The sequence below is a fragment of the Brachyistius frenatus genome, unplaced genomic scaffold (assembly GCF_029030835.1).
Source record: "Brachyistius frenatus isolate BFR_SWC_R1_liver_20210118 unplaced genomic scaffold, ASM2903083v1 Contig_175, whole genome shotgun sequence".
Classification (NCBI taxonomy): domain Eukaryota; kingdom Metazoa; phylum Chordata; class Actinopteri; family Embiotocidae; genus Brachyistius; species Brachyistius frenatus.
The window spans coordinates 39,196-61,732 of record NW_027210774.1 but is presented as its reverse complement, the minus strand read 5'-3'; the positions used below and the strand labels follow the sequence as shown (position 1 = coordinate 61,732).

Genomic DNA, 22,537 nt, shown 5'->3' with positions numbered 1-22,537 from the left:
AAAAAAAATAAAAAAAAACTGTAGTTATTGGAGGTTAAGTAGCCCACCGCCACCGAGGAGACTTTACAATGCAACTTCTACGCTTCCAAATATCGCGAGTTTTGGTTTAATAAAGTTTATAACGCTATAACACATTCTGGGATGAGGTGAATTGCAAATTTGGACGCTATGACAAGTTTTGTAAATTTCTCTTTTAACGACAATTTATATACAATTTATGTCTTTGTGTCCTCAAAAAAAAAAAAAAAAAAAAAAAAAAGTGACACATAACATCGTCTCAATGAACGCCAGTCAAAAGTTATTCCTCTCAACTGTGGTTGGACGGCGGAACTGCAACACGGTCTCTCTCTCTCTCACCCAGTGTGTGCGTGCGTGCGTGTGCGCGCGCGCGCGTGCGAGAGAGAGAGTGTGCGAGCGGGGCAAGCTGGCGGTCTGCGCTCTCGCTCGGCTCACTGCTAGCAATGGCGATGCGGGCTGGCCAGCTCTTTCCTCCGTGTCTCCTCGCGGCGGCTTTGCTCTTGCTTGCAAACGGTCCGCAGCTCGGACTCGGCTGTCCGAGTCGCTGCTTGTGTTTCCGAACCACCGTGAGATGTATGCATCTAAACCTGGAGACCGTACCGACAGTTTCTGCCCAGACTACCATTCTGTAAGTAGCCCTTTTCTTTTTTTCCTCCAATCTAACGGGAACCGACCCTCCACAACAGGCACAGTCCAGACGGGGATGAACGCTCAAAGCATCGTAAAAGCGGGCTCCGCGCGTTTCTCCACATTGATATTGTTTTTTTTTTTTTTTGCGGTTATTAAATCGTGTTGAAAGAAACTTTTTTTTTTAATTTTTTTTTTTTATTTGTGTTTATTATTTTTTTTTGGTGTGGAAGCGCTGATTGGATTTTTAGTTTGAAACAAAGGGGGGGCCTGTGGGGACGTCTTCCTTGCGCTCCTGCGGGTAGAGCAGAGAGGTTAATGTCCAATGTCTCGGGACGTTTTCACAAAAGTTATGATGACACCTGCCTCTTGGGTTCATCTGCGGGCTGCAGAGGTTAATGGACAGGGTTTTTTGTTGTTGTTGTTGTTGTTGTTGTTGTTGTTTTTTTTTAGGGTCACACAGCAAGTCAGCCTCAAAGTCCTTCGTGCAAGACGTTCAATTACTCAGCAAGAGAGAGAAATTGTCAAAGTAGTCCAAAAAAAAAAAAAAAAAAAGACTAAATAAAGACATCCGGACCTGTCTAGTCAGTCCTGCGTATCGTATCGGGTGCGTTTTTTTTGGGGGGGGGGGGAAATGTGTCCCTAATTTTTAGGGCACATCTTTGTTCAAAACCCGAGTTGACCAATAGGGTCTCTTGTCTTTATGATGGCAGCATGATGTAAAGGACTTTTGGTCAGCTGCTGACTTCTCAGCTGTTGGAAAAGTTGTCATGGTGCTTGGGTGAGATTTGTTCTCCGTGTTTTTTTTTTGTGAGTCCTTTTGAGATGAAAGGAAGGACATTCTTCTTCCTCCACTTGTGAATGTGTCCCTCATGTGTCACGAGCACCCTCCTACACTCGCCCTGCTAAACAATTTCCTTTTTGACGTACACAACAGCTCCAACATCTGTCAGGTCTTCCAAATCTGTGGCATCCCCCCCCCCCCCCTCCTTTGCCTTTTAACTGGCCTCTCAATTCTTGTTGCACATTTCAGTCCATGATACGTGGCCCTATAAATAGCTTCATTCAGCCTGTAAGCAGGAGTGGGGGGGGGACGACGACAAAGGGGCAACTCAGCCAGCAGCAGACTCAGAATTAGCCTTGTCCTCGGCCATCTGCGGTCAGCCCCCACAGCCTTGGAGGGAACGCAGGGTACACTCTGCACGGACACCCCACCCCACCCCACCCCACCCCCAGGAGGGGAGATGAAAGTCCACTCTTTACCACACCGAAGGAAAGAATAGTTGGAAGTGTCCTGTAGGATGTTCCCAGATCTGTTAGAGGGCTGATCAGAGCGGGAGAGCACGCTGTGGTTTTCCCAGAAGCTTTCATGCTGGTTGAGCTTTGAAGCTGCAGGTACTTTGTCCCTTCACTCCGTTTGCTCAGCTGTCATGTCAGGACGTGAATGCCCTTCCTTTCCTTTCGAGCCTTCCCTCATTCTGTAGCATAAGACGTTCAATGCGATGAGGTCACCGAAGGCGCTGTTTGAAGTTTGGCATCCTGTTTGCTGGTCAAATTAAGCCTCGTACAACACTGCAGGCCACGTTCATGTCATCCATTGTATGTAGAGGAGTGTACAGTGTCCACTTCTAGTTTTACTAGTTTTGAAAAGCTATTCGTTTAGACAGCGAGAGGTTTTCAGGGTTCAGTAAGTTTTGGTTAAGCTTTTTTTGTGTGTGTGTGTGTGTGTGTGTAGACATGTGACCTGGGGCTATATATGTACAGGTATGGGGACTGTATTTTACCAGAATGCCAATCTAGGAATTTAAAATGATGATATCATACGAGTGTGATGATCCTCCATACAAGCCATAAATCTGGACTGGAGGGATTTTGTTCAGTTTTATTATTGATTTTATTCAATTATTTGTAGTAAAATTAGGGAATTTGCAAAATTTCAAGTATAGGAGAAAATTGCTTTTTTTTTTTTTAACTATTATCTAATAAAGGAAGTCGTATGTAATCACTTCCTGGGAGAAGCATACTGCACATAACAGAAATCAGCTGGAAAGATTTTAGTTCTCATCTTTTTTAATTTTTTTTCCACTTAAAGAACCATGTGCTTGAATTTACAAAAAAAAAAAAAAAAACCATCTCTGATGACAAGTTAAAAATGTCATCCTTTAAATTATTTTTAAATAATAGTAATTCAATACATATGAATGCAAAGAAATGAAGCGTGGACTGCTGAAAGGGTGCATGTACACCACATTCCCCATATAAACCTCATCACTTCCCAGTTTTGTCATCTTTTCCAGTCATCTGGCAGAGCCCTGCTGACTATCAATGAGAAGTTATTTTTGTTGATAGTCTTTTGTTGTTTTTTTGTGTGGAAAGGACAGCTGTGTGCAATAATGCCTTCAGCAGAGCTTCTGAGAACCTTTGCAGCAAGGAGATGGCGGGGAGTTTGCCAATTTTGCGAGCTCTCGCGGACGTGCTGAGAAAGGTTGAGCATGCATTCGTTATTGCAGTTGCAAAGATCACAGTTTTCCTGAGCGAGTTTATACCACTGCAGTTTAGCCACATCTGTCTCCACCGTGCTGTGCTGGCTCTGGAGAATGCTCACTCGTTTCCCCCCGTGGCGTAGCGAATGAAAACGCTCTGGCTTGTTTGTATTGTTCGGGCTCCTATTTTCTTCAATTCAGACACCGCGCGAACGCAGGTCTTTACCATTTTCTGCGCGCTCGGAGCAGGACGTAGGCATGACCAACTTTTTGTTGTTGTTGTTTTTTTGGGGAACACAAATGAGAGCGTATCTGTGGCGGTAAAACTAGGAGGGATAGGTAATTAGGAGGTGTGTCAGAGCCGACTTGACGAATCAAAACAGCTCCTCTTATCCCCTTTATAACTGCTTTGGTAATGGCTGAAGAAGGATGCATTACAATCAGGAGCTTTCCACTCATTCATCAAATGGCTGCAGTTTGCCCGAACGTCTTGCACATGAAATGGCAGTGTCACACCCTTTGGTCTCGTCCCGATGGGTCGATTGCTGAATTCGACGAGTAGACGAAAAGCCTTTTGAATTGTTACCCCTCCACGCGCCGTTTAAATACAATTCATTCGTAGTTAACCCGAGTGCCTTTTACGTTATCCGGCTACTTGCACGCACGCCGTATGCCTGATTCGCATTCATTCCCAAAGAGTTAGCTTTCATCTTAGATCTCGTTTGAGCTGGCGGGAAAAACACGGGTCTGATTTCACCTAAAAAAATATATTAAAAAATGGCACCAAAATTGCACCGCACACGCGCATCTTTTACATTTATCTTTTCGACACACCTGTCCACACACCTCGGCGCCGCCGGGTTCGTGTTAGGCCGCAAAAGTACAGCCATGTAAAGTGGTGTTGCTTTTCTTTTTCATCTCTGTTTGATTTTTTTTTTTTTTTTCTGTTCAGCTGGACAACAGGAAACACCGTTCATGTAACAAAGTTGCTAGGGTGATGGTTTTTAGTAGTTTCTTCATGAATCTCTAAACATCACATCTTTTTGTTTTTGGGCCACTTCAAAAATAATAATAATAATAAAAAAATCTTCAGAAATATTACTGCACGGACTCTTTGCCAAGAAGTTTTCTGTATGACACATGGGCTAAAACGTGGGGGGGGGGTTGTTCTTTATGGGCTACATTTATTCATCAGCTGTTTTCTCTACGGACTCTCCGTGTGAAGCAAAAATAGTAAATTATGTTACATCAACACTATTTTGCCAACATGAAATATAAAGTGGCAGTTTTACTGGTATTACTACCCTCGCAGCTCCAAAAAGGCTCAACATGAAAAGTCCTACATATTTGTATGACATTGGCCGTTTGCCAATGGAAAGAAGTTCAAATATGGAGCACATATTTTTGTCTGATTTTAATGGTCCTTTAAGTGTAGGATTATGTGATGTTAAACACAAATACTCCTTTGTGACACTGCTGTACTACACACATTCTACATACTGGATGTGTTATGAATCTGTTAATGCAAAAAAAAAAAATGTATCAAGTGGCATGTTTTTTTGTTATTTTTTTTTTTAGCTCCAAGCATTGTGCTTGTATTTCAGTGTATGGTATGCATGTGGCATCTAGTATATCATGATGAAGGAGATTACTTTTTTTTAATTATTATTATTATTTTTTTTTAGCATAAACAGACATTTTGAAACTGTATGCCGTTATAGACGTTTGCAGTTGTGTGAGTTTGGAGAATTGCTGTATTGAATGGATTGAGAGTCCAGATCATGAGTGGAATCTTGGTGTTTGCGGATGCTGGTGAATAATTCCAATGTGGATTTGTATCACGGTGTCACGGGGTGATCGACTTTCCATCATCTCTGTCTAATCAGCCAATGTTCTCTGTTTTAATGTCTTAATGTTCTTTCCCCCTCCCTCACCCGGTTCTCTGCCCCCGAACAGTGGCCCGGTCTGACTGAGTGACAGTGTTAGTGAGTCAGGGAGAGTAAGTGGAGTCCCATTGGAATTTGCTGCTGTCAGGTTTTGTGAGGCACTCAGTCTCTGCAGCATTATGGAATGCAAAGCCAGAAATCCCCCAAAGCTTTGCTCATTTGCACAGGGAGATTGTGCCCAAGATAGTTGTTGAAAGAAACTCTGCTGGCCTCTTCCTGCTGCACCATCCAAAGCAGGACAGCTGGTGAATTTGGGGTGGGGGGCATTTCATATTTCTTCTAAATTGGTCACAACATTTATCTTGGACAAATGCTGATTCTGCTTATTTTAAACATAAACCTTATTTTACTCTCTAGAGTTCAAAGCTTACCGCGCTGCATAAATGTGTAAAACCCGTTTGATGGGATACTATCCTAGAGGTTACTAGGACAACTTCTTTATCAATGAACACAAACAAACGTGAAGCAGAGACTGCGAGTCTTATTCAAATTGGAGTATGTTTGTCCTTTGTCTTGGTTGTGTGGCGAGGTTCGGTCATTATCTGATTTTAATTAATTCTATTATGATGTCCAAAATGTAAACTTTTGTACAACAAGGAAAAAAAAAAAAGAAAAAAAAGGAATGCACTTACTTCAGCAGATCAGTGCAAACGTGACCTGTTGCATGTGTGATCGGACCTAAATGAGACATAAGACCAGCAGCCAGTCAGCTAATGAATAAACTGTTGGATGTGAATGGCAACAATTGTGGACACAGTGCAATAAAAACATAAATTAAACTACTGTAAACGTTGTCATTGTAATGGTTGGGATGGATTGTTGTGTTGGTCTTTTGGAAAGCAGCGCTCCCACCTGAGCCCATTGTAATGTGGAGTATTGGGCAAGTGAGGTAAGTGCAAGTGACGAGCACGGATGTGATGGAATAATGAACTCGGTCAACTGTCCTGATTGTCAGAGAACCTAGAAAATAGACCCGGGATGACAAGAACTGGAGCTGGTCTCTAGCAGATGGAGTTCATGTCTGTTGTTAGAGTTATTGAGGCTTGCCATGCATCGACTTCAATTTGTTTGGCCAATTGGTTCACCATTTGTGGCTGGTATGTATGACTTGTCTCCCCTCTCAGAGAATCACTCCAGCTCATTTTAATTGTCATGGCCCCCTCAGCTTTATGTTCTGGTCCAGAGCTGTCTTTGGATAAAAGCGTCAGCTAAATGTAATGTAATGTCTTGTGATTTTTGACAGGCTCCAGCACTCCCTCGACAAGAAGCAAATCCTTGTCATTTCTACCACAGGATATGTTTTGCAGAGAACCATCACAGCCATGTTTGGACATCCTGGTTAACTGTTGCTACAACCAAGCAAGGAGCCAGCAATGTTCTTGTTTAAGTAAGAATGACTCACGCACGCCTGAGAGTCCTTGGCTTGTCCACTTGGGCGTGTGTCACAAAGCTTAACGACTCTCCTGACTGGAGGGAGAGGGAGAGAACGAGAGAAGAGGTGCACACATGGCACTCAGATGCTGGTTGAGTTGGGCGGCGGCCAGGTTCGCTCATTGTCGTGGCTCAGACAAGAATTTTACAGAAACCTCTCTCTGAAATTGCCCTTGCAGATATAGTGCCTATTTGCGCAGTTCTGCTTCGTATGTTTTTTTTGTTTTGTGAATACACATTCCGGTCCAAACGTAATGTACGGTTCATGCCGTGTTTGCACTCGTACAGTATTGTCTCAGCAGAAACAAAACATCGAGCCCAAATCTGACAGCTCAGCAACAAACTGTCACATCACGTAGATCCAGAAGAAGAAGAGAAAAAAAGGTCAGCACCGACAAACTTCATCCAGCTAAAGTAAAGATTGTCAGGATTTTCAGAATCGGGATCGGTTGGTGATTTTTGTCTTAATCTATTAATCCATAATCTGTTCACACGCTGATTATTGCACATTAATTGGCTCCGGCTGCCACCTCTGATGTAGAAGTTGGCCACATTAGTCTCATTCGCACCGTCATGAGCGGGATTTAATGGGCACATTGTTGTTGAAAGTAGGTCTTCCACTTCACCAGTTTCCTTTGCTTACAGCAGTGCTTGTGGTGGTACAACTGGTCACAAGTTCACTGGGTTCTGCTGATTTTTCCATCAGCCCTCTCTGCATTTTGTTACTACATTTTCAGAGAACAGCGAGTTCAAATCACTTGTGGCGTTCCCACATACTTGAGCCACATACTTAACCTGTGAAATCATGGAGAGCAAGATTGTTGCTAAGTAAAACAAGATAAGGGTTCATTTTCATCAGAAAGATTTTAATAAAACATGGATTACCACGGACAAATTGAGGGAGGTTTCCTTGTAGTACCACACTGAACTATGGCTCTTCACTTTTGAGTAAGAGCGCCATTAAATAACTTAAGAGTCTTTGAGAACTATATATTTTTTAAATCAGTCTTTTAATGGTCAAATAATAAGATGTTAATCATCTGCACAGAATAGCAGTTCTGACGAGTTTCATCACTTACCGATTCAAGGTTCAAGGCAGGTTCAAACGGCAGGTTTCGGGTCATTTTCCTTCATTGCTAACTTTAAAATTTGGGGATTGAATGGAGGCCTTTGGCAGGTGAATATACATATTTCTTCTCAGATTTTTGTGCTGCCATTGTCCGGTCATGCGTGTTCACTTTAGAATCTCTGAGCTGATGCCTTCACGTTAGGTGAGGACTGTAAGCGTTTGTTAATATTTCAACCAGAGTGCAGCCGCAGGCTCGTTAAACGCTTATACTGACACATTGATCAGTAACTACTGTAATTCCTCCTATGTGGGTCACCCGTTGGTTTGTGAACGGCTGTTATGAAAGACTCGAGTTCAGAATTTCTGAGCCATGTTCTGCTGGAAAAAAAAATTGGGAGTCCTGGCATTCATGTGGATGTCACCGTACTACATACCTAGACATTGTTACAGACCAAGTACAGCCGTTCATGGCAATGGTATTGCCTGATGGGTGACCACTTTCAGCAGTATAATGTGTCCCTGCCACAGTGAAAAACAGTGTTCCAATTTTTTTTTCAAGGAACAGAATGAAAAGTTCATGGCGTTAACTCGGCCTCCAAATTACCCCGATTGTCGATGTGATCGAGCGTCTGGGATTTGCAGGAAACACAAATCTGATTCTTGGAGGCAACATCTCACAACTAGCAGGAATTTAAAGAGCTATGTGGTCTTGATGTCCATACCTCGACCGGTTAGAGGGGGACGCACACAATATTAAGCTGGTGGTTTTAGTGACTGTTCACTAATGGCATTTTGGGTTTAACATCCGGTTTTGTGTAAATCAAAAACTTCTCTCTTTTAAAATCGAAATCAAATTGTCTGTTTTTCTACCTCTTAATGATGCTATTGTTGTCAATTTCCCACGGATACTTCATTACTGAGCCTGGGAAGCCATTCATTTTCAGGCCTTTTGTTTTGGCGAAATCTTGAAGAGTCTGTCAGCCCCTTCTCTGCAAGGGTTGTTAGCCTCGCTGTTTTATAGTTCCCTCTGGCATGGTGCCATCAAAACACATTAATGGGAGTTAACAGACTGTTTTAATAAGTCACGGAACAAATATAAAATGTTCAGCAATCTGTGCAAATTATTTGCGACAACATTCCAGTGGTTTCTCGTCGTATTTGCTGAAGAAGGGTTTTGAAAAGTTTTTTTTTTTTTTTCTTCACTAAATGTCCTCCCAATTCTTCTTCCTGTATTTTTCCCCTTTGTGTACTGAGTCATTCTCCTCCCCTGGCTTTTTCTCTTGTTTCTAAACAATCACAAAGCAGCTTTGGAGACCATCAATCAGTACCTCTGCTTAGGGCTTGGCGATATTGACCAGAAAAAGAAATCAGGTCTCAATAGGCTACATTTTGGCTGAATGGTGATACCCAATCTTAGTATGTTCATCGGAGTGGGCTAAATGTTCCATTGTAAGTCAAAGACACATGTGAGATGTCACAAGCACTTTAATTAAAGCAGCGTGATGAAAATAAACCGCTAAGACAGGATTTCGTTCCCTGTTTGAAAATATACAGCTGAAAAACATGTAAATGAAATCAAATAAATAGCTTATATTAAATATGAATAGGCATATTTCCTAGGATGTTCCTTTTCGTTGGTTAAAACATTAATAACAGACTCATGTATTGTCTCATTTCTGGTTGCCAGAGTGTCTGTTAGTAGCAGTGTTGCTGTTTCAACCCAGTTTCTCTTTTTTTTTTTTTTTTATTACAGTGGTTAATAACCAGTTGTATATTTAAACTTACACCAGTTCTGCTCAAGAACTCTTTCTCTTAGCGTTTTTTTTTTTTTTTTTTTTCTCATCCCACAGTGGTTTAACAAGCTTATTTAGATCTGCAGGTTACTTTAGCTTAGCAGGTCTCTCTCCTGTTCTCTCTTGCGTGGAGTTTAGCTGAATGTGGTTTCGTCGCCATGATGGAGAGAAGACTCAGTGGCTCCAGCAAGAGTGGCTGTGTGAAGGGAGCAGAGGCCTACGAATTATCAACCAACCTGCAGCTGCACCTACTGGAGTCAATGCAGAACCTTGTGGCAGTGAGCAATTATTAATTAGGCAAATCAACTTGTCGGAGCGCCAAGAAGTCTGCGGTGAAATCCGACACGAGCTCCTCGCAGCTTCGCGCAATGTCGGAAAGAGAAAAGTCACAGAGCACAGGTGCAAACAGTGGTGCGGCTTCACGGTGGGCTGTGTAACATAACATTCATTTATATTGTATAACCTTACTCTATATCTCTGTTAAATAATATATATAAAAAATTTTTTTTTAAATGTAATGCATTGCCCAGCCCTACCTCCTGTTGAATTTTTGTAGATTCATGCTTACAAAAAGAGCATTCATCTTAGTGTTAATCTTATGAGTTAGTGTCACAAAAACAACTCATCCCTCTGAGTAGGTAATTCAAGTGTAAATTGTAGATGTGTTTGTGGTTACGGTGGAGAGACAAAACTAAAAAAAAAAAAAAAAAGTACAGCACAGTTCAGAGTACCAGCGCTGGCATTTCCACGATCCAAAGTTTTCCCGTTTTTAGTCTCACTCGCTGCGAGCTTCAGAGCATTTGTAGGATATATATATTGGCGCCGATGTCTTGAATTTCAGTACTTCCTGACATTGTGGTCAGCTAAGCCTCTGCTTCTCTTCAGTCAACAGCTGATGCTTTAAACACACCCTGCTGCCACAGATAACACTCCGATGGGACCTCATTTAGCGTTCACTGCAAAGAACGCTCGGCCACCTCAGCTGTGAAAGTGAGACACACACACACACACACATGGAGCCAAAATAACATGGCCACCAACCAGGACAAATTAAGTCCAGTCCGGTTAACAACCTCTCATTCACTCACAGCAGTGAATAGTGATTGTAGTCACGGCATCATCTCTCAAGGGGTTTTAATAGGTTTTAATAGGTTTCGATATCGGCGAGAATGTGTTCTTTAAACTTTTTTTTGGCCAATAGTCCATCACAAGAAGTGTGTAGAGGACTTTTCTCAGCCAAAATCAGAACCATTGCTTTCATGTTTGCTCCTCAGATGGGTGCTGCCTGAACCGGCCTGCTGCCCCACCTCCTCTTCTTTGCCCTCATCGTTTGTGACTTACGGGCAGGTAGCGCATGTCTGGACAGGGCACTCTGGAGAGAGGTGTTTGTATTTTTTTGAATGGGCCCGTACTTTTTCTTTCCATCACCCCTCTCGATTTAACATGTTTTTTTTTGATAGTTTCTCGATACCGTCATTTTCTTAGCGCCAATTGCTTGTGGATGCCGAGCTTTTGTTCAAACTTTCCGACTGTGAGGTACTATGGTTTGGTCAATGCTATACGTAGCTCAAATACTGTTGATTAATTTTGAAATTGTAATCAGCAATGGTTCAGTTATTTTAAGTAGGAGTACCAAGTTGATGCCAGAATTCAGAGGATGTGATGATGCTTGTTAGTTAATGCTGTTGTATGTACCGGAGATATTTGACATTTACATTTAAAGTGGCAGCAGTAAATGCAGGTGCAGCCACAGGTCTCCTTTTAACTTACTAAAAACACCCCGAGCAGTGTACGGAAGTATTTAGCGTTTTGACTCAGATGACACGTACTGCCAGAATCCAGGAAGCAAATGTTGTCACAGAGCATTTGTCACAAAAGGAGGAAACCCTCCCAGGTTTTCCAAGGAGCTCAGAAGATGACGTTCAGATCTGTACGCATAATTAAAGGAGAGAGTTTTGTTTTTTAACTTTATATGAATAAAATGTCATCCAAATGTTCATATCCTCAAAGAGTTGCACGTGTTGTAGCGATGCTTCACGCACAACGATATTAAAGGCCAACGTAGCGACAGCTCATGAAGTGAGTTAGGCGCTGCTTGTGACGACGGTAGGCAACCATTTTATACCAGTCAGTCGGTCAAATCTAATGTGCATGTTAGCACACTGTGTGTAAAGCAGCTTTTTTTTTTTTTTTTTTTTTTTTTTTTTTTTTAAATCAAAGAGTTTATATTGAAAAACCAAAAGCATTTATTTGATCAATTTATATTTTTGGGGATCAATTTAGTATTGAGAATCAAGAAAATTCAGTGATATTGTTATCGACTACCAAATTTCGGAGATCTTGACATCCCTAATTTGAGGCGTTATCGTCATTATTAAGAACTTAAAAGTTGTCACTTATAAAGATGTCACCAGAAACGACAATATCAAGGACGTTCCTCATCGAGCATATCAGTTTCAGGACAGTTTTCGCCAATAGATTCTTGCACTATAGCTCACAGACGCTGAAAAGGAAGTCAGCATATGAAAAAGTTTGGCTTCCTCTGATTAGATCCATATGTGTAGGCTTTTTGCTGCGGGAATGACCCATCAACATCTCACTGACTATGAAATCTCTCTTTTTTTGGCTCACACTTTCACAAAAAGCTAGAAGTCAGGAATGCAAAGCTTTATGATGCTTTTTCCTGTTGTTCACAAAAGGTGTAGGCAAGATGAATACTCAACTAATGAAAAATATAGCATCAAAATTAAATCTGTATGTTCGGGATGGTTTTAATAGCGTGGGAAGTCCGAATACATTTAACAGGGGGGAAAAAAAGGGAAAAAAAAGAGTGAAAGTAAACGTGTAAACTGATCTTAAGGCTTTCATCACCCTGATGTCTTGACAGTTTTGCATAGTCAGTGAAGTAGGCAATGTTATGTCTGTGTGACCCAGTCTTAGACTATTTACTTTTGAAGGTCATTGGCTAACAAGAATGTTGGTAGACAGCCCGGGCCCAACTTGGGGAGTTGAGCTTTCTAGAGGAGAAAAGGTTGGTGTATTTCACTGATGCCTCAGTTGAGTAATAAATCTGTTGTGTGTGTGGTTCCCTCCAAAAGCTTTCCTTCTCTCTATGGCCGGAGATGTGTTCAATAGGCTTTTCTCTGAGGATGCCATGCAGGGTAAAAAAAAAAAAAAGCACAACTCTTCTGCCATGATTGTGTTGGCTTGAATGTCAGAAAAAAAAAATCATGAATTATTAGAAGGTGTGAATGATTTTATGAAGAATGGGAGGTCGGTGTAAACAGTGATTTTCTTTTAAAGGCACTTAATCTTTAGCCTTCTAAAAAATGTCCACATATGAATGGGTGGTTTCATTTTCAGAGCTTATCTTATACAAATACATTTAGCAAATGGCCTTAGATAAAGGATCAGATGACTTAGAGCCTAAATTCCACAAACATGACATCACTGTTGAAACAAGACGTTCAGATTTCATGTAACTTGTCCTTCTGTGGCTTCTAATGCTGCATGGGGTGAAGAAAGATGTCACCTTTACTTGGCTAATTGCTGTATTAAAGTATTTAGCTTGTCATACTGATGGTATGCTCAGTCAATTAGTATAGAACCAAGATGATTAGTGTCATGTCAAGGTAAATTGTTATGATTATACAGCCTCTTTAAATTAGAAAGTTAAAAGAAGAAAGATACTGAAACCTGCTGAGTGCTGCAACTCACCTCGTGCTTGTTATCTTTGGGGCATATGTTATTTAAATCTGCCCTCATGATTAAAGACATTACAAAGACATTCTTGTGAGATGAGTAATGTGTTCAATTATCCTTCGGGATTATTATGTGATGGTTCTGCTGTGGACTTCAGTTTCTGCAGATGTGTAATGGCTGCTCTCTACATTTTTAAGAAATCTTACCAGTATAACTATTGAGGTTTTTGTACAGCTCCTCTCGAAACTGTTCTTAATTAAATACTTTTCTGAATATGAACATATTTCCCTTCTGTTTTGCAGAGACCTGAGGTTCAACAAAATCAAGGACATACAACCGGGTTCTTTCAGACGATTAAAGAACCTCAACACACTGTAAGTTTTTTTTTTTTTTTTTTTTTTTTTTTTCCGTTCCTGTTCGGACAGACTAATGACAGACATCCTCTTGGTAGGAATTGTCAATGACCCAAGAAGACGACTACTGACAAGCAATCAAACAGATTTCTATAAAACAACACTCTGCAGAGTGACTGTAGCTTGAATACATGCTACAGTTTGTATAACACACACACACACACACACACACACACACACACACACACACACACACACACACACACACACACACACACACACACACACACACACACACACTAATTCTTGCTCCGTCCTGCTGTGATTGTCACACTTGTCGGTCAGCTCGTAATCTTAAAGGAATGTATTAGTTCACTTCCGCTCACAGGGTTGTTTATCATATTTCCAGCATGCCAAATGTCTAAGCTGATACAGCATGAGCAAAGATATATGCGTTAAGCAACTTTAACTATGAACTGTTAAATTTACTTCTTTTTTTTAAAGAACTAATGTCCACGTGTCAGTTAATGTGGCCTTTTCAGTACTTTGAGATGACCACATTTTACTGTTTGCAGACCCTTCTGGTGAATGCTGTAATAAATCAAACATACCTCACATTATTCAAATATTTGCACACATTATTCATATGCTATATATCATGCCCTGCTCCGCATGCTGTGGTGCATTGGAGGAGTATACTAAAGAGAGGTTTCCCTGCACATTATATATCTATAATAGCTAATAAATATGAACATATGTGCAGGGCAATGGCCTTGGTGCTGAGCTTTAGTTTCAAAGTGTGGAAAAGTCCTTTAAGGCAGAAGAAAATCCCAGCTTTTCCTATTAGCCAGCCATGTGTCTGTTGAGGGATTTACACTGTATCCTGAACAGCACTTCTTTGTTTTAGGCTGCAGTTCCTCAGACTGAACAATAACACATCCTGAAGTCTATCAGTCTTTGAACTGCAGTGACACGTACAGTATTACTGTTATGATTTTGCCATCAAAAAAACTTTCTGTCCATCTTGTAACCACAAGTAACCCATATTTTCTTTTGTTCACAGCCTTCTCAACAACAATCATATACGAAGGATTCCCAGGGGGGCATTCGAAGACCTGGAAAACCTCAAATATCTGTAAGTTGCTCTCATCAGTTTTGTTTGCTCAGAAGTTCAAGCGGTACATTTTGAGACAACAAAGCAGTATCTTTGTTCTGTCAGATGACAGAGGGCCACTGTTACAGGTTTTTATTTTTGTTCAATCAGCAGAAAAGGAAGCATGCAGAAACATGCCTTTACTGATTGTTTATTGACTATAAAGTGAAGGACAACTGATGTTGCTAGACGGCTCAGTTGGTGAAAATGTATCAGCGCAGTTTACGGAAATTGTGGCAATGAAAGGCCTCCTTTTGTCTGATCCTCTGTACTTATGTGTCTGGAAGTCATGACCTGGAGGCAAAGAAGAGAACAGAAGTGGTTTCCAGGCCTGTGTAGCCTCAAGGTTTTTTGTAGGATTGCCAGTTTGTTCACCTTGTTAGTCACTTAGATTATTATCCCACTGGTTTCAGTTGTGGTGAGTACAGTGTCTGTCTTTGCAGTCAGATATGATCTAATTTCTCTGCTGGGACTTCAGACGGCCTACTTACAGCATTCTAACTCTGGGACAAAGTGAATTGGGGAAAAATTGCAAGTTGAGGAAAAGAATAGTGTTTCTTTTTAATTACCATCTAATGAAGAAAGTCAAATGTAATCACTTAGTATGAAAACAAGCATACTGCACTTTACAGAAATAGCGGGAATAATATTTGGTCATCTTAGTTTAAAAAAAAAAAAAAATTTAAAAGCACAATATATAAAATGAACCAAAGTTATCCACAGCCATTTGCAGTGATGATGTTATGTCAAATATATATTTGTATGGCGCGGAATCTGATATCCACTAAACCTCGCATGTTAACCAGCTAGCCCAATCCCTTATCTTATCTTGTTTTGATGATGAGAGGAGAGGTTGAAGAAGAGTTATTTTTGCTGATATAGCAAGTTTTATTTGAAAAAGGCTTAGGTTGTGCGACATTTACTTCAACAGATTCTATTGAGTACTTTTGTGCCATATGAAAATGTTTGCACAATTGCAAGCTCCTGCAAATATTGCGAAGATGGGTTAAATTTGCATTAATTATTGCGATTGCACCAGGGAAATATTACTAGCCAGCTAAAATCAAACAAACACTGCGTACCTGATACAAGATCGTATGGCGTTATGTGAAAAAGTAAGTACTGGTACATATGCCTCTCACAAATATTTCATAATCACCTGATACGGTTTGTTTGAGCTGACCTCAATCATTTCGCATAATTGTTCAAATTGTTTCCACACGTGTATAAATACAGCTGGGCGAAACTAAAATATATGTTTTCATCATTATTTTGACGTAGTTTTCTCCAGTTTGAGGTTTGACTGGAACTATTTTAATGATGTCCTCTCACTGCGCCCCTTCCTCTGCTGTGATTTGACGGCACGTGGATGTAGAATTGACGCCACCGTTCATGTCAAGGTGCCAAACTATGAGTACCTATTGGCATTAACATCATGGATTCACCTGCCAAGCCAAAAACCATGCAAGTGGCTCTTTTTCAAAAGTTGTATGTATATTGTTAAACTAAGATTAGGTTTATACTATCATAGAGAGTTGCTTAAAAGGAATTGAACAAAAACTGATCGTGACAGCCCTACCGGGACAGACCATGGAAATTGTTGACCTTATTTGGACATTTAGTTTTCCTGAAATAGTGCCTACATGGCATTTGCAATTGAAGGAATTTTGAAAGGAAGAGAGGTCAGAAATTTCAGCAAACTGATGTCATAGCTGGACAATTATGCAAAGCGCCTACAAGAAGTTATTTCTGCTAAAGGGGGTAACACAAGCTTCTGAGGACAAAGGCGTACCAACTTTTTTTCAAATATTGCCCATTCCATGTTCCAGATTAGAACTGTTGATATTTTATTTTGAATTATTGATTTTGTAAAGTTAATTTTCCCTTTGACTGTATTTAAGTATGTCATCTTTGTCTATAGGCAACAATTTTCATGGGGGATATTTACTTTCTCAAATGACTAAATCAGTTCCACTCAGGAGAAGGAACATGGGCTCTTTTTTTTTCCATCTGTCACAAGCACAACACAAAAATACACATTCCCGAAATGCGTCCCCCCTCTTTATGTTGTAATTAAACCCTGGAGCTATTTAGTAACTATTTTAATTACAGAGCCCTTCTCACTTTAAAGCACACTTGATCTAAAGCCTGTACCATTGCCCCAACCTTTGTGATTAGGTTAAGCTGTCCCTCCACCCTTTGCCCCTTCCTGCCGATTCAGTGTGCTATAGCTGGGGGTTAGATTGTAGCCCCCATTTCACCTCTTCACTTCCTTTGGATCTCGGTAAAGTACACCCCTTGTCATCTTTCATGTCGTCAAAACCTAACGATTGGGCGGCTGAAGAGCAGCCACCACCATAAACAAGTCAAACAGAGGTCATCGTGCCTCTTTATCAGAACCCTTGACTGTTTCGTTTATCCTTTTCCAATTATGTATTTGCTTTACTTCCATTTGTAGTTGTCCGTGAGTGTATTTATTTTAGAAACAGATCCTACACTCGGCAAAATATAAACACGACACTTTTGTTTTTGCTTCTATTTTTGAAGTAGTAGAGAGAGTAGAGTTGAAGTAAGAGATTATTATCCTTTTTTTTATGCACAAAGAAGTTTTATTTCTCTGAAATGTATTAAAAACTGTGTTAGTGAGCACATCCATCCACCTAACAGGTGTGGCACATCAATATGCATATTAAACAGCATGACTATTGCATAGGTGTTCCGTGGAGTGGTCACAATAAAAGGCTTCTCTTAAATGTGCACGTTGATCACGCGACAAAATGCCACAGACACCACAGGTTTTAACAGAGCGTGCGATTGGCCGCACGAATGTCAACAAGAAGTGTTCCCTGTCTCCAACATCATTTTTGAGAATTTGGCCGTACAGCCAACCGGCCTCACAACCACAGACCACGTGTAACCATGCCAGCCCAGGAGCGCCACATCTGGCAGCTTCACCTGTAAGATCTGTCTGAGTCAGAGGCCAACCACCCAGACAGTTGATGCAGCAGTCGGTTCGCACAGTCAAACATTTTTAGCACAAGCTGCCAGAAACCATCTCAGGGAAGCTCATCCGGGTGCTCACAGTCCTCACCGGGTCTTGACCCGACTGCAGTACGTCAGGGTCACTGACTTAAGAGGGAAAATACTTACTTTTGATGGCATCTAAACGCTAATATAAATTCTATAAAATTCTATAAATAATATAGAATGATAATATTGATAGTGTTCTTAGTTGTCGTACCCACTGTATAATTCTTTTTTAATAACCCTTTTTTAATTTTTTTTTATGCATACTAGTAAATACAAGACTTATCTCCTTATTGACACAAAGTAAATAAAATGCCAAAGTAAACTAGGAGCACTCGTCCAATATGCTGAAACCAGGTGCTGCAATGATTTTGAGGAGTGAGCCTAAGTAAATTACACGCAATCAAATCTCCTGATGCAATTCATTTATTGACAGCACATCACCTCATTTGGAGGGGTATGTGTCGTCTGCGGGATGCTCCATACGTTTATAGTGAATCTTCACCAACCTTACGATTCGATATGGTTACGCTTCAGCTGTCAACAATCTGATTGCACAATGCATCCGGTTGAGTTGCATTTACTTGTTGTATACGTTGCCAATGTTGACTTTATTACCGTGTGATGTGGGACAAAATTTTAATATTATTATAAACACTCACTAAATACACTGATCTCTGATGTATTTCCTCACACACTATTCTGTCCACTGAAGTCTTTTGGGAGCACAAGGCATGTATTCTCTTCACCTATACAGAATTGCTTGATGAAACACAAATGAGCTGTTTGGTCAAGCACTTCTGTATCTGCACAGAGGACACGCTGTGTAACAATACTATAGATATAGCAATAACACTTGACATTTAGTCTCAGTATAATCTCACGTCGAGTTTTCATTGTTTACAGTGAGTGATATCTGTAAACTGTTCCAAATACTCGCTACTTTGTAGAAAAGAGATTTTGCCGACAACTAGTGCTGTACATATCAACCGGGATAATGTTGTGTGTACCTAAACTAGTAAATGTGAGTCTCAGCATTTTTTATATACAAGAAATATTATGTAAAGTAAAGCACATTGTACGTATTTTAAACTTTAAAGTTTGTTATTTGATCAGATCCCGCTGTTTCAATGTAACCAGGCAGAATTCAGATGATCGTGTGTGAGTGTGTGTGTGTTACTAATGTTACTGATTATCTCTCCTTTCAGCTATTTGTACAAGAATGAAATCCAATCAATTGACAGACAAGCATTTAAGGGGCTTGTCTCTCTTGAGCAACTGTAAGTGACCCACTTCCTCATCCACCTTTTCCTTCTGCTAGCAATACTGCTCCTCCACCCCACCCACTTCTCTACATCTGTAAAATGCCTCCAACCCCTCCCTTCCTGAAAGATTGCTATATACACTTTTATGGAGCTACTTTTCTTGCCAAAACTTAACAAACAAACAAAACACGTTTTACAAATGCTCTACAATTATCTAACAAACACTGTGTGGTTAACAGATACCAAACACCATTAACAAACGAGTACATTTTGTTTTGCAAATACAGAACATACTTTACAACTTGTTATAATATGATACGCCATGCTTCAGAAACAAATGCTGCATGTCTTGCATGTACAAAAATATATATATAAAAACAAAACAAAACAATCATGTGATTTTGAATTTGTCTCCTCTTTGTTTTCCTTCTCTCCTCTGCTCTGTCTGTGTTTAATAAAGTACTGGGCTCTGCCCCCACTAAACACATATGGAGAGGAGCAGAGGAGGGACAGGTGAAGTGAAGATAACATTACTCGAGTTGATGACAACGGTGTTTAAGTGCAATAAAAGCCAAAATGTTTGTATCAATGGAATGTCGACCCGAAGCTCCAAAAGATTTGTCAAAAAAAAAAAAAAAAATTAAGTACCCAACTGGAATCTGCCGATATTAGTGAGGATCCTAACATTAGAAGCTGATCGTGCTAGTAGTCCAAGCCTGAGCACTAGCAGCCGAAATGCTGATTCAGCTGCACCTGTGTACAGAAGGGGCTGGCTTTGATATATCTTGACTGTCAGAGAGGAAGTACTCCTGACAAGTATTGGTAAGGATAGGTTCCAAATTAAATAAACATGTACACTTAAACTAATTCAACTCCATCCCAACTCCCCGCTCCCTCTATCTAGCAGCCAGTCAAAGCTGTCAGTCTCAGGAAAAACTATGGCTGTGTCAAATTGGCATACTTCCATGAACACACTTGCATGTTGTACACTACATGTTAGTACACTCACTTGCATAAGGCTTTAATTTTGACAGGGTAGTGTTGTCTTCAAATGACACAAGGCCGTTGTGCACTTAAAGGGCCCTCCTTTTCCGCATGTTGCCAAGATGGCAGACAAAATGACCCAAATATTTATTAAACCATTTGATTCATACATACATCTTGCAGGTGTAAGACCAAGTGAGTCTTAGATGTTTGAAATTCATACCCATCAAGCCAAGTGGCAATAAATAAGCTCTCAACAACGTGTTCGATTCCTGGAGTCAGGGAAGAAACTTAAAAATGGGAGTACATTATTTGGCATAGATGATTTTGTAGTTGTTAGAATTATTTATAAGCCAAGCATTATTACATTGACTCATAGTGCCACCTACTGTTTGGAGGGCAAACCACTTAGGACATCTTTGGGAAATCGGTAGCACTATCATGGTGGAAAGATTTTTTTTGGACTTTGAAAACATGTTGTATTTGTTTCTTAAGTATGATGTATTTGAAATATGCCGTTTGTTTTATAGCTACGTTTTGTATTTGCAAAACAAAATACATTAGTTTGTTAATGGTGTTTTGAACTCCAAACCACACCGTGTTTGTTAGTAATTCATAGGGCAGTTTTCAATTCCATTCAATTCAGTTCTATTTATATAGCGCCAAATCACAACATATGTCATTTCAGGGCACTTAAAATGGTAAAGTAATGACAAATACAACCTTACAACATTACAGAGAGGACTCCCAACAATTTAACAAGTCAATGATCCCCACGGGCTATAACCTTAAAGGAAACACTATCTTTTAACAGGAAGAAAACCTCTGCAATGGGAAGCAAAAAAACATTGCCTAGTTTATAAAATATTTATAAACTTTGTAAAACTCATTTTGTTTTTTTTGTTAAGTTTCGGCAGGACATTTGCTCCATACACTTCATGAAGCCTGGCAAGTTCTCCATGGTTACTGCAAGTCCTATAATATTATAATGCCGAGCTTGTTCTTGTGACATGACTGTTTTAGTCCTTTTGTATTGTGAGGTATTAGGATACACGGGTATCGTGGTACCTCTGCTCTCTTAGCGTTCATTACAGTGACACCCTCCCGACACCCTGAACCCCAGTACCGTGTGCGAATGTCCCTCTATCCACTTTTCTACCGCCACCATGCATGCCATGTGTGCACCCACCCTTGTATGCTGCGCTGTCCCCCTTTGACCCTTTTTGCATGAGTCGCATGACTTGTGGTCAGGATGACAGTTATGCGCCGCCACCCCCACCCCCCCCCCCTCCCCACCCCCTTGTGAGGCTTACAGCATGATATCTAGTCTTGTGCTGCTGGTACTGCTAGCAGTGTTTTGCGCTGGAGTCGGGGCTTCTGCCGTAGAGCAAGGCTTGACTTGCATCTGTCCCGCTACTGCAGAAAAAAACAACCACTCTTCTGCCCTGATTTGCCGTAATCTGCTGTGTTTATTTGTGAGAAACCCTGCACTATATATGTTTAGTCTGCGTGCTAAAATTCCAACTGCTTCCAAACAACTGCTTCCAAACACGGTTCTGAGTGTCATGACTTGTTTAGTCATGACACTCAGACACTCAGAACCGTGTTTGTTCTGTTTTACCAAAAAAAAAAAAAAAAAGAAAGTGCTCTGCTGTATCCTGATACACGTATGCATGTTTGATTTGAAAAACTTATTAGTGACTGTTGATTGATGTTATAAATGTCACTTATTTTTTCTGTGATCACTGTTGAATGTCAATAAGCCAATGAATCAAAGTAAATAAGGTTTTCTATATACTTGAAGAAGACCTGGACTTACAGTATTCACTTTAACCCCATTAACTGGGAACAAGTGGTTAATTCACTGGACAAATGTCATTTCAACATCAGGTCAGGGAGCTGTTTTTAGTTTTGCTACAATAATGAAGGGTCTTGTATGTGGGTGACACGTTTTGAGTTACATTGTATATACTTCCATTGTTCTACATCTCCACTGGGCAACAAATTCCAAAGCCTAAATATGCATGTTTCTTTGGGGAGGAATAAACAGCAGCCGTAAAATCCTATACCCTTTGGTTCCTTCGGTATGCTTGATGCAAGATCCTTGATCTTGATGTTTTATCAGTGTGCCTGTGGTTTTTCAGTAAGCAAGCTTTATGGTTAAATAATTGTCAGGAATGTGAATATAAAATATGATGTCCTCTAGTCCGCTTTATGCAGATAAGACCATGGCTGAATGTTTTTATTTCATCTCATTGTAATGTACAATTGTAACAGCTTTACTTGATCACAAATAGTAATGTAGTGTAATCACAGAGCCGGTGTGGGAAGCTCATTCATCCACGAGTTGGGATTAAGTTTATTGTTGTCGTTCTCTTGTCTGGACTGTGTTGCTTTTCTGTTCTGGCCATTCTTCAAAACATACTTTATGCAACACTGAAAGACATAATATCGCATGCCCATTATGGTTAGTAAAAACACAGCAAAACAACCATCAATTGAGGTATGCTAACAGACAAAACATAATTCATATTCTTGCGTGGAAGACATGTAGACAAATATTGAATATTATTTGACTGTCTGTTCTGCGTCAGTCTTTCTGTGCCTGTCTCTTCTGCTTCTGCAGCTGCTTTCACTGTTGCTTTCCGTGTCTGAAAAAGAAGGTACCCAACTGAATGCTTACATT

General features: G+C 40.4%; 1 protein-coding gene across 2 annotated transcripts in view; it reads left to right on the top strand.

Annotated features, from left to right (window-relative positions):
• Positions 1-438: 438 nt before the first annotated feature.
• Positions 439-22,537, top strand: part of LOC138632124 (peroxidasin) — a 48,947-nt gene continuing 26,848 nt past the window's right edge. The window contains exons 1-4 of one of the 2 annotated variants that reach the window (XM_069717441.1): positions 439-646; positions 13,372-13,443; positions 14,486-14,557; positions 18,811-18,882. In XM_069717441.1, the coding sequence (XP_069573542.1) occupies positions 462-646; positions 13,372-13,443; positions 14,486-14,557; positions 18,811-18,882 (401 nt within the window). In that variant the 5' untranslated portion in view covers positions 439-461. The remainder of the gene's footprint in view (positions 647-13,371; positions 13,444-14,485; positions 14,558-18,810; positions 18,883-22,537) is intronic. The other variant, XM_069717442.1, reaches the window with a different exon arrangement.